The sequence below is a fragment of the Balaenoptera ricei genome, chromosome 11 (assembly GCF_028023285.1).
Source record: "Balaenoptera ricei isolate mBalRic1 chromosome 11, mBalRic1.hap2, whole genome shotgun sequence".
Taxonomy (NCBI): Eukaryota; Metazoa; Chordata; class Mammalia; order Artiodactyla; family Balaenopteridae; genus Balaenoptera; species Balaenoptera ricei.
The window spans coordinates 74,839,521-74,857,139 of record NC_082649.1 but is presented as its reverse complement, the minus strand read 5'-3'; the positions used below and the strand labels follow the sequence as shown (position 1 = coordinate 74,857,139).

Here is a 17,619-nt window from a genome sequence, read left to right as displayed (position 1 = left end):
ACCGATTTGAAATACATTTTCTAGAACTATTTCGTACTAATGTAACTAGCACTGCTAAAATCAAAGTGTTTGCTGACACTTTCAATAGCCCATATAGTTCTTTAAATAGCCCACAGTCTGGTAACTCACCCTGCTGGCCGCAGGCTCTCGTGCCTCTGCTGGAAAGACGGGGAAGGAGTGACAGCTTCCAAAGCTGACTGATTTACTCGTGCAGCAATTTCCTATTTTTTTTTTTAAAAAAGGACTAATTAGTAAAGCAAGAAAACCAAAAGTTTAAATATAACTCTCTGAACTGTCAGAATGTCCTTGAGTTACACTTCAAATGTAAACTGAAGTTACTAAAGTAGTTCCACATTCTCTTGTCTTAGTATTAAGACACATAATTAACTTCACAACATTATAACTGAAGTTTCCTCTTATTTCCTGTAAATCTAGGGGGAAAATCTGATTTTTTTCTATTAATATACATAATAGGAAATATTTTTTCTTTAAATTTTAACTATCAAATTTTTTTTAGATTAAGGTTTGTATTGCTAGCACCTAGTACAGTGCCTAGCACATAGGCACTCAAATTTGCTAAATAAAGAAATTTAAAAGGAGTAGGAAATAGTCACAAAATATTAAAGTATTTTATAACTATGATGCTGAAGTTTTCATGATTTTCCAGAATGTATTTATGCTCAGAAATATCTGTGTATTTATTAATAAAGTTATCATGGATATTTTCAGGCCAAATTTGAAAAAAAGCTTTCCATAAGAAATATTTTAAAACTTATTAAAATATTAAACTTATTAAGTAATTTAAAGCTTATTATTTAAAACACGAGCTAAATAAAATAGCATGTACATTAGAAAAAATAATCACAAAACATTTTTGCACTTCTGTGTCTTAGCAAAAGTATGAAGACAATACCACAAATTGATCAAAATTTCTTCTCTCATTAATATAAATAAAATAATTCCAGATAATCTGGAAAATATTAAAACTCTGACTTCTGATAATTGGCAGGAAAGTCAATAAGCCTGACTTATTCAAATTCAAACACTATATTCCCTTTGTATTCCCTAGGTATTAACAAGTCATCTAATTTGCATTTTAATTTTTTGTTGTTCCCAAGTGACATAACAGAAAGGAAAAGCAAGATTGGCAGGATATCAAGTTACTAAAAGCAGAAGACTTCTCTACAGTTAGCACTGATATTCTTAGATTAAACTCATTAGATCATTATAAAACTAAGAGAAATTACTAATATTTTTCAGGTCATGAGATTTTGCTTCTTTAGTTCAAAACTTTTTTCCTAGGCATCCAAATCATATGTGTCTTGGATGGCACCTCAAAACCATTATGGTAAAAACAGAACTCTTCTTTTCCGAATTGTTCTTCCCTTCATTTGGGCTTAAAACCTGGAAGTCATCTTTGTCTCCTTCATCCTTTATATTGGTCATTTTCTTCATCCTTTACATCGGTCAGTTACTAACTAGTCCAGTCAATTTCTTTTTACCTGTTTCTATGATTCATTCTTCTCTCTTCCCTCAGGTTACCACCATGTTCAGACCCTCAATTCGTGCCTAAACTATAATGGCCTCCTACATGTCCCTCAACAGTCCTGTCTAATTAACCACTACACCAACAACAGTTTAAGACTTAGAAGGGTAGGGCTTCCTAGAGAAATTAGCCCTGATCTGCCTCAACTGAAACCATAACCCCCAGCCCCAGCCTCTCATCAGCCCCAAACAGCCCTGGGAGGCAGCCGGGTTCACAGCCTAGCTGGGCCTACCAAGACTGGCAGAGGTCAGATGGCTCCTCTCTTAAACCAAGTCTCTTCCCAACTACACTGCAGTTAGGATTCACTGGTCCTTCCAGAGTTCTCTGCACCTCGGGTTTTGCCTGCATGTTTGGACAGCATCTACAACTCTGTCTACACTGCTGAGTTCATCTGATTTGATACCCACTACTCAAAGCATAACTGGCAAAACTTGAGAGTTCAGGCTGCCTCACCCCAGACCTACTGAAACGTAATATGCATTTTAACAAGGTCCCCTGGTGATCTGTATGCACATTTCAGTTTTCTATTATTCTCCAACAAGACTTTTCAATTCTAATTATACAACTAATTTCACAAACACAACATTTCTGCATTTGTGCTTTTGTTTTTATTCTCTTATCTACAGTGTCTTCTCTTTTCCTCAAAATCTGGACAAATCCTACCTAGCTCAGGTTTCTGCCATCTCCACAGAGTTTTCTCTAAAACTAAAATCCATACTGATCTTAATATTCTGAAATCTTAAGCTTTCAGTTATCACCATACACTGTCAATTTATATGAAATGTTACTTAAAGTTTTAGTTTTCTCTTCCCACATACATAAGCTCCTGGAGGGCAGAGGCCATGGCCTGTTTTTCTTCTATATCCCCTTTCTCCATGGTGCTCAACACGGTGCTAAACACAAGGTTGATGTCTACTTACATTTGTTGGTTGACTGATTTCAGTACGTTCTGAAATAATTTACTGTTCTAGGAAGACCAGATACTCATTCTATTCATGATATATGAAAGTAGCCCATTCATGGGCAAATTAAAAGATTACAGAACTTGAGAAAATACAATAAAAGCCATATAAGCCACAGAATTATTCAATTTTGCCAGATCTGGATACATAAAATAAAAATATTACCTCTGGGTTTTCAGTTAAATATATCTGTTTAGATATGTTATTTATTGTACAGATCCACTGCAAGAGGAAAAAATAGAAAAATACGATTAATATTTTTTTCTACAATGCTTCCCTTCTAAAAGAGAATGTTTAATATTTAACTGACATAGAAGTTTCACTAGAAGAAATAACATACAATCTTTCTTATGAGATAAATACCTTCCTATATACAAAAGCATATATATGTACAACATATGAAGGTATAACAGAACACTGAACAGATTTGTTATTTTTAAATCCCAAATTTATTTCATACAAGGAAATAAAAAGTACAGCTATCATGTTAAACTGTAATTTAATAGTCTATATTTATCTTTTTATATCACACCCCCCTCTAATCCCCACCAAATAAGACAGTCTGGACTCAGATATCATGATTAATACCAATGTAAAAAAAGTTAAGAGCTAAATATATTCCTTGTGAACGTATTTTACATACTTCCCTTTCAGGTTTATAAATAACACAGAAAACACTCTCTGCCCCACATCCTCTGCTTCACTCTCAAGTATTCCAGTGCCTGAGGAGCCTCACGAAGCTAACCTAATATTCTGCTTGGTAAACCCTGCAAAGAACAGACATATGTCTGTATTCCTCAGAGACCAGAAGTAGGTTTTAATACCTACGCTTTTCCATAAGAAGTAAATAAAAGTTGGTCTCTACATAATTTCTAACCTTGTCTTTTACCAACACAATTATATAATAACAACTTACCTTCCATATTTGGTGAACGACAAGTAAAAATGGAGCCAAAAACAAAAGACTCACGAGGAAGAACAAACACTCCCAAATTTTTGTTTTTCTGTCTTTCATTTCCCCAAGGTTTTAAGCTTTAGTTGCTTCCTGCCATACTACATCTGCCACTATGTTCTTAATGCAGCAAATACTGTCTCAGAGAGTTGGTAAGAGAAGGGAATAGATTAAACTCGCCTCATGATACTAACAGCCTGCCAGAAAGCAGCAGTCACAAGGTCATTTCTGAATTTGAGCTTTTAAAAAGACAGCAAGAGATGGGATCTCTAAGGTCTCTCCTTATAGGTCCAGTTGTAAAATTCCATGTGAAACTTAAGAATGTTGCTTGAGAACAGTAGACTTTTATGAAAAAAAGATTTGTAATTAACTAGAATTTTCCAAATTTCTATAATGAACACATCAATATGTTTTGTCATCAGAAAAATATCTTAAGATGATGCTGAAGAAATTAAATAGATAAAATTTTACCTCTTCATGGTCTTTTTTACTCTCTGCTTGCAAAATTGAAGACCTGAAAAAATAGAGAAAAAGTTTGACAGTCAACTTTTTTCTAAAGTACTTTTAACATGAGTGAGAAATTTTTATCTTTAAAGATACACATCAGTATGAAACAAACAAACAGAAAACACATAACCAACCAGTATCTTAAGGAAAGGAGACTATCAGAGGTATCAGGACTCAGATTTTAACAACTCTTGACTTTGTCTATCTATGCCAAGATGTAACAAAAAAGAAATGTGCTGGTTTTCAGAAGGCAGCCTATAACAAAGGTACATTGACACTAAGACAATGCATTTCAACTTTCTGACACTTAATATATATATTTCAAATATAAATCAGTGGTCATAATAGAAAATACTAATTTTACTTCATTATTTATTATTTTTCCTTGAATATAGTGAAGTAAAACTTTTCAATATATTAATCACTAACAGGGATATGTAGCTTTTCTATAGATGTTAATATTTTAAGAGTTAGAAAAAAATTTTTTACACTAATTTTGAATCACACCAGGAATGTGAAATGGGAAATCATGTTAAGCATTAGCAAAAAACTGGAAATACAAAAATGTAAATACATTCAGTAACGTTAACAATTTGGTAATTTTCACAAATGAACAAAGGGACTCCCAACATCCAGTGTGATAAATGACACAGTAATTGACATTCATTGTATGTTTATAGAAGGAATATGAAATAAACATTCAGTATTTCCTCAACTATTTTAAAAATGTACTTAGAATAAAAAATAAAAACTGTAAGGCAATGACCAAAAAGTTAATTATTGCTTCTGGTTAATGAGATTATAGCTTTTTTTCATACTCCTTTTTGTATTTTTCTGTGCTTCTCAAAAATTTGTTTTAAGAGCTGCTCTATGGGATTCTTGTTTAATGCAAAGGTAATAGAAGTTTAAAAAATGGCACATAAACAGTAATGGCCTAAATAATTAATTTGATCAGAAATATTTGATTAACATTTAAAAATATTATTATTAGCACCTACTACATGCTAGGCACATTACATATGTTAGATTTCTATTCTACATAACAATTCACAAAATAGAAATGAAGGACCCCCCCCCACCTCCATTTTACAGGTAGAAAAATGAAGCTCAGAGAGGTCAGGTAACTTGTCTAACACTACAAAGTAGGTAGTAGATCCAGAATTTGAACTTTCTGACCCCAAGGTTGGAGCTCTTTCCACTAACTTGTGCTGCCTTCCCCATACTATGCTGGATTTTCAGTGACCAGTCTCTTAACATGAAATCCCAGGTCTTTACCACATAAACTTGCTTTGACAACCTCAAAATATTAAGACATCATTTATTTAAGTCAAAAAGGAAAATTCAACTAATTTCTACAAGATTAAAAAGAAAATTATCTTAATACATAATCATTCTAAAATATGTATACAATGTCCAAGTGAAAAGGAATTATCCTACATTTCAGTATTTAAAATATGACAGATTTTTTTTTAATAGTAGGGAAAAATACTAACTTTTTGCCATCAAAAGAAGTGATCTGAAAACAGTATCGCCTGTCTTCACAGTCCACAGCCATTACTGAACAGTTGTCTATGTCCATGGCCAGGCCTCCTGCTACGTCCCCACGGGCCTGACTCATTAGGTTTCCACCCTGTGTGAAGTAAAACTGTCTGTCCCAGGTAGATGACACCAAGCCTGTTTTACTAAATGAAGAAAGTACATTCACTCTTTAATAACAACACACCTAAAATCCCATCATCAGCCAGACACAAGATAAAGATAAAGCACATCACAAAGAACCACCTTGCAAAAAGGCACCAAGGTGCCTAGAAAATATAAACATCAGGTTTTCAGTCTCTCAAATAAAGTCACATAAACTGACCCACTTGTGTGATTGTGCATGCATATATTTCCAAAACAAGGCTGGAAATGATCAAATTACAGCTGTTATGACGCTCCATAAAATACAGTCCAACTGTATTTCAAGGGAATAAATTCAAGACAAAAGAATTTATTTTACTGCTAGGGTTAACTTGCTTTATCCTATCTTCAGGTAAAAACTACAATTTGACTTGATGGTGTAATTACATATATTTTAAAGTACGATAATGATATTTAAACGCATTCACATGTCATGCTAGATTTATTTAAACTCAAATTGGTTTCACTTTTTAAAATAATTCTAAATCATTTGATAAATATCTAAATAGAATTTTACTTTTGAAAATTATTCATGTACCTCATCTGTCAAAAAATTGGCATAAATACTAATAGTGGTATTAGTAAAAAGATTCAACATTTAGTAAAATCAAAACAGTTTGGAGATATCATTTATTATATTCACTTGCTATTACCTTAATTGATACACAATATATGAAAATAACAATAGTTTTCTTACTTCCTAGCATTAAGGTATCCAGCCTTTCGGGTTAAGTTTCGATTAACAGGAAATTTTGTGGGATCTGGGTCAGGCACATACAAGGGGTCACTGGCTACTTCCAAATCCTCTATTGTCTGCTGCATGGTCTCTACATCACTGTCCATTTCCCTGCGAACACTAACAGAGGGAACAGATTATTTACTACCAACTACAACAGACAAAGAACTCCTTACCAATTTTATTTATCTGTATATTTGTTCTGTATATATTTTCCTAAAGAGAACAGCAGTGGCATGGGTGGTTAAAGTGGCATGTTATAAAGCAGCTTTACGTTTTATTTGAAACTTAGATATTTGGGAACAATACCAAATTCCAAAACTAATGAAGCCACACTGAATGACTCATACTTTGGAGGAATTTTCCAACTGCTCTGTCCTGTGCCTTTAAAACAATAATCATTTTCATCTCCCTCCATATCGCAGATTAACCACATCACTGCTCAGACTCTGAACCTGATTAGAACTACTTTCTCTGTCTCTTTAATCTCTCATGGCTTGCAAAGCAAGATTTATTTAGTACTCTCCCATCCATCCCCTACAATTCAGATAACTGTGAAGATAATTCACTTATGGATAATTACTATTATGTGTCTGTTGTATTCAGACATAAAACCTAGTCTACAATCAATAAAATACCATCAGATTTGACACTGTTATGAAATTCAGAGTTCAAATTCTGTGGAAAAGATGGTGAGAAAACCAAGAAGCATCCACGAGCCACTCGAGAAACACTCTCACGGCAGGGAAAATAGCCCCTCAGAAATTAAGTGGTAAATATTTTTAGATTATGGTATTTAGCTGTTAACTTATCATTCTCATAACTTCATTTTCAATTTTAAGGAAGAAAATACTTACTTCTGTACACTTGTTCCAATATTAGTTAAGAATTCTTCCAGTTGGTCATTGAGATTTTCAGAACCCATCTTAAAGAAACTTATCTGGGGCAAGAGGGTGTGGGAATGGGAGGTTGAACAACAGAAACACATACACACAAAATACTTAGAGTGAATCATATAAACAATCACCAAGATACATAGTTAAGTAAAAAACAAAGGATTATTTCCATTTGTGTAAAAATAGGTTGTAGTTTACAATGATTTCTACTGGGCATAGAGCCACTGAAGAAACTACACTTAAATTTCACTGTGCATCATCTTATATATTAACACATGCATATAGTTAAGCAAGGTTTTAAAATTGGAAAATATATTTTAAAACATTTCAAGTAAGTCATATGGATAAACTATTTCATGTTTACTACAAAGATAAGTTTTATATCTGAGGAATAATAAGTACTCATATTCAAAGGAATATTCAAATTTCTTTAAACTCTTGCTTTTAGGGGACTGCTATTTCATCTTATGTTACCCAAATTTAATTTTCTAGCCTCCTTCCTGATGTACAACTCTTGGAATACTTTGGAGTTCATCCATTAATTTTAACTCAGAAAGTATGCCAGGAACATGAGACAAGCTCAAACATGTCCATTCTCTTTCAGATCTATTATGAAGCAAGAGCGAGTGGAAGCTTGAGCAATAGGAGTAGCTTTGGAATTCATTTATCTTTCTATTCCCTGTCCCCAGCTGTGATGGGCAAGGTCTAAATACAAGGTAAGTGGTTTCATTTACCCTAAAATATTTGAAATCTTCATTTGCTAGGAAAACCCTTCTAACTTCCTTAAAATAGCACTCTGACATTTTAAAAAATGCTTTAAAATCACAGACACAAATGAGTATTTGACCTTAGTTTGTCATATCCTTACATTTAACATAAAAATCAAACTTAATATAAAGTTCTTAAGACAGTTATAATCCAAAACACAGTACAATATTCACCTGAGCTTGCATGTACCCAAGTAGAGGTTCTAACAATGCTATTTTCTTTTTGTACTGAAGAGTATTTAATGCACAAAAATAATGCATCATGGTCTGGTGTTGTTTTTTTCTGGAAGTGTAGACATCTTCTGTTACTTCATACTTCACCTTTGAGTGAAAGATTAAAAATACTATTATCTATTTAATTTTGAATTATCTTTAGTAGTGGCTGAGGGGAAGAGACTACCCAAGGAAAAAGGTGCATCACCAACAATTGTACATAGCTTTCTTATTTTCTGAGATAGAAATCCTGCAGAATATTGGCTAAGATAGTTTTCCTGTTTTACTACCAACCACTTTATTTTTTAAAATGCACATTAAAAGCAGCATCCTACACATAGCTATGAATGGTATAGTAACTGAACTAAGCATGGCAGATAAGGTCTACCACATGGAGGAAAAGCAGACAACAGTCTGGTATTAGCCATTAATCTTTGACCTTTTTCAGTTCACAGCATACCACTTGCCTCCTAGTTCTCTGGTTCTCTCCCTACTGCTCCCCTTTTCTTGTACTTGTTTTCCTTCACCCACACTTAAACTATGTCCCTTGAGTTCTTGTGTTCAGACAACAAATATTTATTGAGCACCTGTTACGTAACATACACTGTCTCTTCTCTTTTCCTGCTTTCCATAGAATACCAAAGCAAGTACCAAGAATATTCTAATACACCAATGACTCCCGAAGTTTTATCTCCTGCCCCTCACTCTCCCAGTTGTCAGAGGAAGCAGTTCTCCAGATGGGTCCTTTATGCGTGAATGTGTGCATGTATGTGTGAATGTGCTGGAAATGTACAAAACTGAAGACAGTATCCTCCTCACAAAACCTGCTCCTCTACTTTCTTAGCTCTCTTAACTTTTCCTAGATCCATCCCATCAACCAAGAATTTTGGGACTCATTTTTTATTCCTCCTCCTACCATAAGTCTTGTCAATTCTACTTGTGAAGTATCTTCCAAAAGTATTCCCTCCTCTCCACTTTCAATAACAACCTTAGCTGAGACTCTCCTAATATCTTTGCCAACTATTCCAATACCTTTTCATTGGATTCCCTCTAGTCTTGTCCCCTTCATATTTCCACTAATATTTTCATTCTGTTATCACAATTGCATGGTGTCACTCGTTTACTTAAAATCCTTTGGTGGCTGCCCACTCCTGCTAACATACATTTTAGTCATTAACATAGTAACCTGGCCCCAAACTACCTCTTTCTTGTCGTTTGGCCATACCTCCCCCAAATATATCCTATGCTCCAGACACACTGAAATGATTATGATTATCTTTCCATTATCATAATTATTGCTAGAAATAATAAAATCTATAAGCCAGGTACCCGGCATGCATTCTCCTTCCTCTTCCAACTACTGAGTTTTTTTGATAGAGAAATTAAGTAACCAGTGTAACCAAACCAAACCAGCTTATTTGACCTCAGGAAAATAAGCGGCACAGCTGATATTAGTTCCCAACCAGTCTGATTCCAGAGCCAGTGCTCTTAACCTTTACACTCTCCAGACTCTTCCATGTGCTTCTGCAAAGGCCGTTTTTCTTCCAGAAATGCCCTCTCCCCCAATCCCAAACCACTGACATCTGCTCAGCTTCAATGCAAATGGCACCTCCTTAAAGTGTAACCTTTCCCAACTTACCAATCAGAGATATACTGTCCTCTCTCTGCTCTCCCAGCATTTTGTTAAGACTTCTTTACTGCACTTAACTCAGTGTTAATTCATGTGTTCTCTTCATCCTTGTATTCTGGCAGCTGCTCTAGTCGCATGCCTTCATACAGGAAGCCTTTGATAGATGTGGATTATCCACTCCTTGAGGGCAGAGGTGGAGCCTATTCACATTGTTCCCCCATAGTACCCAACATATAGTAGGTGCTCAATAAATTTTTCAAATAAATTGAATTACTGGAAGAATGTTTTTAAAAATACCTGGAACAGCCAGAGGCAATGTAAAATAAAACAAAATTCATACTTAGAGCCTTTAACTGCTTCTCTATGGCAAAGTAACAAAGTAATATAGATCTAAAAATGTATGTATTTTATAAATATTTGCACCATCAAGTAATCAGTGAAAGCAGATCTTTGTACTGAATTTGTGAGAGAAACATTCCCTTTTTGTGTCACACTGGCTGTTGCACAGTAATCATACCCAACTGTGGATTCCCACAAGTGGTCACTGTGTCCCTACCAGCAGCTGCAGCCAAGGCTGCAGACGCCAATTGCTGGGCACAGAGACCACCTCACTCACAAACATCTAGTGGAGGCCTACTCTGATCAAGCCTTGGACTAGGCACTGAGAGAGAAATGATCTTAAGGAGCATCTAGATGAACTTGTTAATACTCTGTTCTTTGTTCTTTACTCAAATGCATTTCTCCTCAAATGTAGTATAATATTTCTGAATTTCACTCCTTGAAGAAGCATTAAAAAAAAAAAATATATATATATATATATATATATATAACCCTGTAAATGAGGAGGTCCTCAAAACAGAATTTCATTCAATTATGTATGTAACAATTCAACTTTTTAACCACTGTATATCAGAACACACTTTTGAATACATATATAAAACAAATGCAATGTTATCAAAATACAAAGCAAAAGGAGGCAATGTTATACCTGGGCATCAGTTACATTTTTGGAATAGTTATGTTTACTTATAAAACTCTATCAACAGAAAAATATTTTGTTTAAAAAGACAATTATTAATTGTCTGATAATTAACAATTAACAGAAAGGCTTTGAAATAACTGGAAGGAAAGAATAAACTAAGGGCAATACAGCAAAGCATACAAAGCAACTGCTGGCTACCATTTTTAAACTGGAAAAACTAGACCACCTAATGAAACAGTTGTTAATTGTGATACTGAAGGAGTAATATGTATCACACCTTGTCATTTTCTCTTTTTTTTGACAATCTGCTGTATCTGTTAATTGCAGCATCATGATCTGGAAAACAGAAATGACTATTAACAAAAATACAACAGTACTTTGCAAAACTTATAAGTGCTTTAACGGTTTTCTCACGTGCATCTTTCAACAAATGTACTAAAGCAAAATAAGAATTCCCTACTATGTGATCACTCCACCCAAATGTTCCCCACAGACAAATTTCCCCCTAAAGTATGTTTCTGTTTATTAAATTGGTAAAAACATTTAATTCCAAGGAAACAGTAGTCCACTAAAAGTTTTTTAAAGTATTTTTTAGTACAGAAATAGCAAATGCTCATTAAAGAAAATATGGAATAAACAGGGAAATAAGGAAGGGAAAATATACCACCTTCTTAGGTATTATGAAGATTACAAACCACAAGATTTAACTTCCTTTAAAATCTTTCTTCTAGCATAAATAGTGCAACTTAAATAACAACGACTTAAATAATATTCACTTAAACTTTTAATTAGGTTCATTTTTTTCAATTATTTCATAAAATCTGGCCACAAATTTGTGTTGATAAAGAAATGCATCATTACAAGAAATAAATGTACAAAGTATTCAGAGCTTACCATTACTAGCAATCTGAAACACTTCCTTTAATGTCAATATTTCTGGAAAAGTTCAAGAATAATTTCAGTTTAGCACATTTATGAACTATCTTAAATTTTGTTTAGAAAACAGTAACTGCCATTTAAGCTACTATTAAAACTCCAAATATTTCAAAGTTCAACGTTCAAAGTGAAAAAGTTACTGTGTTTCAACTAGCCTAACATTTACTATCATTAACAACAGTTACACCACCAGAAACTGTACTTGCCACAAATTGTAATATGACCCAAAAACAAAATTTTAAAACCACTGCAGGGCTTCCCTGGGGGCGCAGTGGTTAAGAATCTGCCTGCCAATGCAGGGAACACGGGTTCGAGCACTGGTCTGGGAAGATCCCACATGCCACGGAGCAACTAAGCCCGTGGGCCACAACTACTGAGCCTGCGCTCTACAGCCCACGAGCCACAGCTACTGAGCCCATGCACCACAACTACTGAAGCCCGTGCGCCTAGAGCCCGTGCTCTGCAACAAGAGAAGCCTGCGCACCGCAACGAAGAGTAACCCCCGCTCACCGCAACTAGAGAAAGCCTGCGCACAGCAACGAAGACCCAACGCAGTCATAAAATAAGTAAATTAAAAAAAAAAAAACACTGCAAATTCTAAGATATACAAATGTTCTGATTTAGTACCAGAATCCAACTTATTGATTTTTTTGATACTGACTCTAATAAGTTCAAACACTGAATGATAAAAGGAACATTTTATTGACATGATTATAATATTCAGTCTCCTTAGATTGAGAAAAGAGGTCTTGTTTCTTGACCTTGGAAAAGATTATTCTTGAAGATTACCAAGACAAATATTAATTCTATCTCTAAAATACATTTGTCTTTATTCCATGTATAATTTAAATACTTTATCATCCACTGATACATTAGTACAATGTTTTTACTCTATCTACATACTTTGTAAATAAGTCTGTATGATTGTCTGAGATTGTAAATTGTAAGAAAGCAGAGCCAAGTCTATAAACGCCCTCATTTTATCACGTAATAATCCTAAATGGGGAAAAAAAGAAAGCTACCACAAGCTACTGAGACATGGGTTGTTAGATGGACCAGCCCCTACCTCCCACCACTCCAGCCCACCAACACGCCTCATCTCCTGTGCCACCGTCCCAGTTCAGGCCCTGGTCACACCTCACTGGACTCTCACAACTTCCTAGTCCATTCTCCTAGCATCAAATCCATCCTCCAAAAACAAAGGTATACTTCTTAAAGACCTCCATTGTCTTCTCTTTGCTTATAAACTCAAGTCCAACATCTTTAGCATGATCTAGTCCCAACTAATCTATTTCTAGAGTTGTCTCCCGCCATCCCCCAACACATCCAACACTGCAGCCACACTCAATTTCTCAAAACAACACATGCATATCTACCCGTAACTCTGTGCTTTCTGGTCCCTCCAGCAGAACAATGACTCTCTTCTCCTGGCAAATTCTTCTTCCTTGCTCAGTGCTCATGGCACATCCGTGAGGGAGCCTTTCTGACACCCTCCTCTGAGGCCCCACAGCACCTTGCTCATCCCTAATTATAAGAGTACCAGAATTATCCGTTTACCCATCTCCTTCTCTGGGCTTTCTCAAGGGATGTGACATCTTATTCATATCAGTACTCCTCTGTATCTAGCTTAACATCTAGCAGGAGCTCCTGTAAATGTTTAGCAACTAATTAAAGTAAAAGTGACACTTGCTACAGTCAGAAATGGTTAAGGTATAGAGTATTACACATTTTACAAGCAGTGATCTTCCAACAGCTAATGAAAGTAAACATAAGCTTGACTTCAATACCTTTCAGATCTCTTTCTTTAAACTGGGTAATGGGAAACATCATGGCATCAGCAAGCTGCGTTGAAAGTACCGCATGACAAGAGCTAAGCTGGTAAAAGAAAGACCAAAAAGGCCAAATAACTACAAAGAGACAATCAACCAGCATTATGGAAACTGAACAAACCTAGTAAAAAGGTGTTGATATAGGGATTCCCTGGTGGTCCAGCAGTTAAGACTCCGTGCTTCCATGGCAGGGGGCACAGGTTCGATCCCTGGTTGGGGAACTAAGACCCTGCATGCCAAGTGGTGCGGCCAGAAAGTTAAAAAAGGTAGTGATACATTTACATAAGGGAACCCTAAAATTATGTGATGTTATCACATAATTAGGTGACAGTCAAAAAAATTCCATTTAAAACTCTCAGAAGAAAACGTGATAACCTTGAATTTAGCAATGGTTTCTAAGATATGACACCAAAAGCACAAGCAACCAAAGAAAATATAAACTGGACTTCAACAGAATTGAAAACTTTTGTGCATCAAAGGATACTATCAAGAAAATAAAAAGACAACCCACAGAATGGGAGAAAATATTTACCAATCACATATCTGATAAGGGACTTGTATTCTTTAGAATAAAGAACTCTTAAACTCAGTACTAAAAGACAACCCAATTAAAAAATGGGCAGGGAATTCCCTGGTGGTCCAGTGATTAGGACCCCTTGCTCTCACTGCCGAGGGCCCGGGTTCAATCCCTGGTCGGGGAACTGGGATCCCACAAGCCGTGAGGCGCAGCCAAAAAATGTAAAATAAAATAAACATGAAAAAATAAACATAATTTTTTTTTAAATGGGCAAAGGTCTGAATAGATACTTTTTCAAATATATACAAATGGTCAATAAGCATAGGAAAAAATGCTCAACATCATTAGCCTTCAGGAAAATGCATATCAAAACTACAATGAGATTCCACTTCATACCCACTTAGATGGCTATAGTAAAAAAAATTAATGAAAATAACAAGTGTTGATAAGGATGTAGAGAAATTGGAACACTCCTATATTACTGGCAGAAATGTAAAATTGTGCAAGAGCTGTGGAAAACAGTTTGGCAGTTTCTCAAAAAGCTAAACATAAAATTATTATATGATCCAGCAATTCCCCCTCCTGGGTATATACCCAAAAAAACTGAAAACTGGTGTTTGAAAAAACAAAAACAAAAAACTTGTACATGAATGCTCACAGCAGCACTGTTCATATTAGCCAAAAGATGGAAAACAACCCAAATCAAATGTCTGTCAACTAATGAATGGATAAATAAAATGTGGTATACATACAATGGAATTTTATTCAGCAAAACAAAACAAAAACAAAAAATGAAATTCTGATACTTTCTACAACATGAATGAACCCTGACAACATTATGCCAAGTGAAAGCAGATGCAAAAATCCACAGATCATATGAGTACATTTGTATGAAATATCCCAAACAGGCAAATCCATACAGACAGAAGGCAGATTTGTGGTTGCCAGGAGCTGAGGGGAGGGAGGGAGTGACTACTTAATAGGCACCTAATAGGCTTCCGTTGGGATGATGATGAAAATGTTCTGGAACATCAGTGGTGGTTGCACAACATTGTGAACGTGCGAAATGTCATTAATGGTAAATTTTATGTTATGTATATTTTACCACAATAAAAAATTCCATTTCCTATAAATATTTCTTTAAATTGATCTCCTGTGACAATATTTTGCTATGATGAGTTATTAAAATATTTCAAAAAACTACTTTTCCAGTTAAGAGACTAGAAAAGACAGAACTACCTAATGGCTCATCTAAAAAGAAGAACTTTCACTGCACTAGTTCAAAATAGTTATGGATGGATTCTCCGAACATTTCTCACCACCCTGCTTCCTCTTGGCTTCTAGGTCTTCATGATTTGTTCTGCTGACTGGTAGAGAAACTAAGGGTTGGTATTGGTTGTTTGGGAAGGAAGGATTAATGAACTGAATGGTAAAATATTGCTCAATGTAAAAAACAGAGAAACCATAAAGAGCTCAGCTATGGCTAACAGCTTAACTCTTCTCTCCCTGCCTACAGCAAACTACACAATTAAAGGTTGAATGGTACATGAAAGTAGAGAGAGCACATCTATATGCTTATTCCTTGAAAACAATTTGCTTTAATCAGACAAAGATAGTGTTGTTTTTACAAGACAGCCACCAAGATTTGGAAATAAGGCCCTTCTTTAAATAGTAATCTTTTATCATTGAGATTTACTCATAAAATCATAATAATAAAACTTCCCAATAAAAGCTAAACAGCTTCAGTAATTATAAGATCACTTATCCAAGCAAAATAAAATAAGCATTTACCTCATCTATAACTTTTGAAAACTGTTGCAAAGTAGAACTCATAACTTCATCATCACCCCCCAGTGGAAAACGCTGAAAAGTGAGAAACAGAGATGAGGTAAAGGTCCAATGCTGTATGTCTTTTGAGTGACATTATAATTTTTAATTTTTAAATAACTTCAGAAAACTTCTAAAATTTTGAATAAGCTCTAAAAACATCGTTTTAATAAAATAATGTAATTCATATAAGTAGTACACATTAATTAAAATGTTTGCTAAGTGACCAATCAACATGGTGTACAGGAATGCACACCATACTAGAAGTTCAAAGATTTAAAATTAGCTCCAATTTCTCTACTAGCCAGCTGTGTAACCTTGAGCAAGCCTCAGTTTCTTCATTTGAAAAAAGAGGTAAATTAGATAACCTCTGTGTCTAACATTAAATCATTAAAATTACATATAAGTGCATAATGGAATTTCAATGGCATATCAAAATTACCTTCTGTGAATCCCAAAAGGCTTAGAATTATTGATAAGAAATTCTATTTATCTATACAGATACTGTATCACTGTATATTTTAAATTATACTTTTAGAACTTTCATATATAGTACCTGTTTTTCATATTCTTTTAAAAGTTTTGAAGTCAGGTGTGTTGCTGCACTTAATTCATTCTACGGGAAAAGATAAGCATTCAAATTAACACAGTAGTACAGATTAAGAAAAAAGTTTTAACTGAAGATTCCTACGCCACTTTTATTTATCACTTAACATAAATATTGTACAACATGTTCTCAAATCCCCTCATTAAGCCATTGGAAAGGGAACTACCACTAAACACTTTAAAGGGAAACTCAAACCACGAAACAGACACCGTCAAGGAATTCAGCAGTGTTCCAGGTGTGTGCCTTTTCTTTTTAGCTAATAAAAATGAATAGTTAAAGCTTTAAAACTAGAAGTAAACTGCACACAATGTTATCCAGAATCTTCAGAGAGTCTATTATCCCTCTCTCTAGATGCTGATACTAGACCATGATAAGCATTTAATAACATACAACCAAAATAACATACAACCGTATGACCGAGTCATACCATATAGCAATGTAGCCATATGAAGGAAATACGTTTTTTAATTTAAAAGTTTTTTTTCAGTGGTGAATATAATAACATATGTAATGTTTCTTTTACATATTAATCTGTGTGGTCAGAAATCAAATTCTTGAGCGACCTATCATTAAGAAAAATAAATAAGTAACTATCACAGTAACTTTAAAGTACATAATGAAAATTTGAGTCCAGAAAGAAGAGAAATTGAGAAGGGGCAAAAAAGAAACTTGTACACTTAATTAATCCCAAAGAGAGTTTATCATAGAACCCAGGTTGCTGTTAAGGCTTATAATTAAGTTACATAAACAAAGCCTCAAATCTTATGCCTGTTCAACCAAAAAAATCTAGTCACATCCTTTTAAAATTCATCTCCTAGTACCCCGGAGCTATATCTAATCTTTATTACCTTCTAACTAGATAGAGGCTAGCTACTTTCAAATCCTCTGCTCAAAAAGGGGAAGTATCCCATAAGATTAAAAGCATGATTAGGGAAAATACTGGTGACAATACAGGGTTTTCAGTCAAATCTTACACAAAGATCACTATCAATGAGTTTCACTAAGAAAGTCTTTACTGTGTTTGGGGAAAAG

At 34.7% G+C, this 17,619-nt stretch overlaps 1 protein-coding gene across 5 annotated transcripts in view; it reads right to left on the bottom strand.

Annotated features, from left to right (window-relative positions):
- Positions 1-17,619, bottom strand: part of APPL1 (adaptor protein, phosphotyrosine interacting with PH domain and leucine zipper 1) — a 49,553-nt gene that overhangs the window by 26,330 nt on the left and 5,604 nt on the right. For all 5 annotated transcript variants that reach the window (XR_009505897.1, XR_009505896.1, XR_009505898.1 and 2 more), the window contains exons 3-14: positions 16,537-16,596; positions 15,945-16,016; positions 13,595-13,682; positions 11,766-11,807; positions 11,149-11,207; positions 8,221-8,367; positions 7,241-7,323; positions 6,345-6,503; positions 5,461-5,649; positions 3,932-3,974; positions 2,674-2,730; positions 130-221 (exon numbers count right to left, since the gene is read on the bottom strand). Coding sequence is in view for 2 of the 5 variants with exons in the window: in XM_059939962.1 (XP_059795945.1) it covers positions 130-221; positions 2,674-2,730; positions 3,932-3,974; positions 5,461-5,649; positions 6,345-6,503; positions 7,241-7,323; positions 8,221-8,367; positions 11,149-11,207; positions 11,766-11,807; positions 13,595-13,682; positions 15,945-16,016; positions 16,537-16,596 (1,091 nt within the window). In the remaining 3 variants the exon portion in view is untranslated. The remainder of the gene's footprint in view (positions 1-129; positions 222-2,673; positions 2,731-3,931; positions 3,975-5,460; positions 5,650-6,344; positions 6,504-7,240; positions 7,324-8,220; positions 8,368-11,148; positions 11,208-11,765; positions 11,808-13,594; positions 13,683-15,944; positions 16,017-16,536; positions 16,597-17,619) is intronic.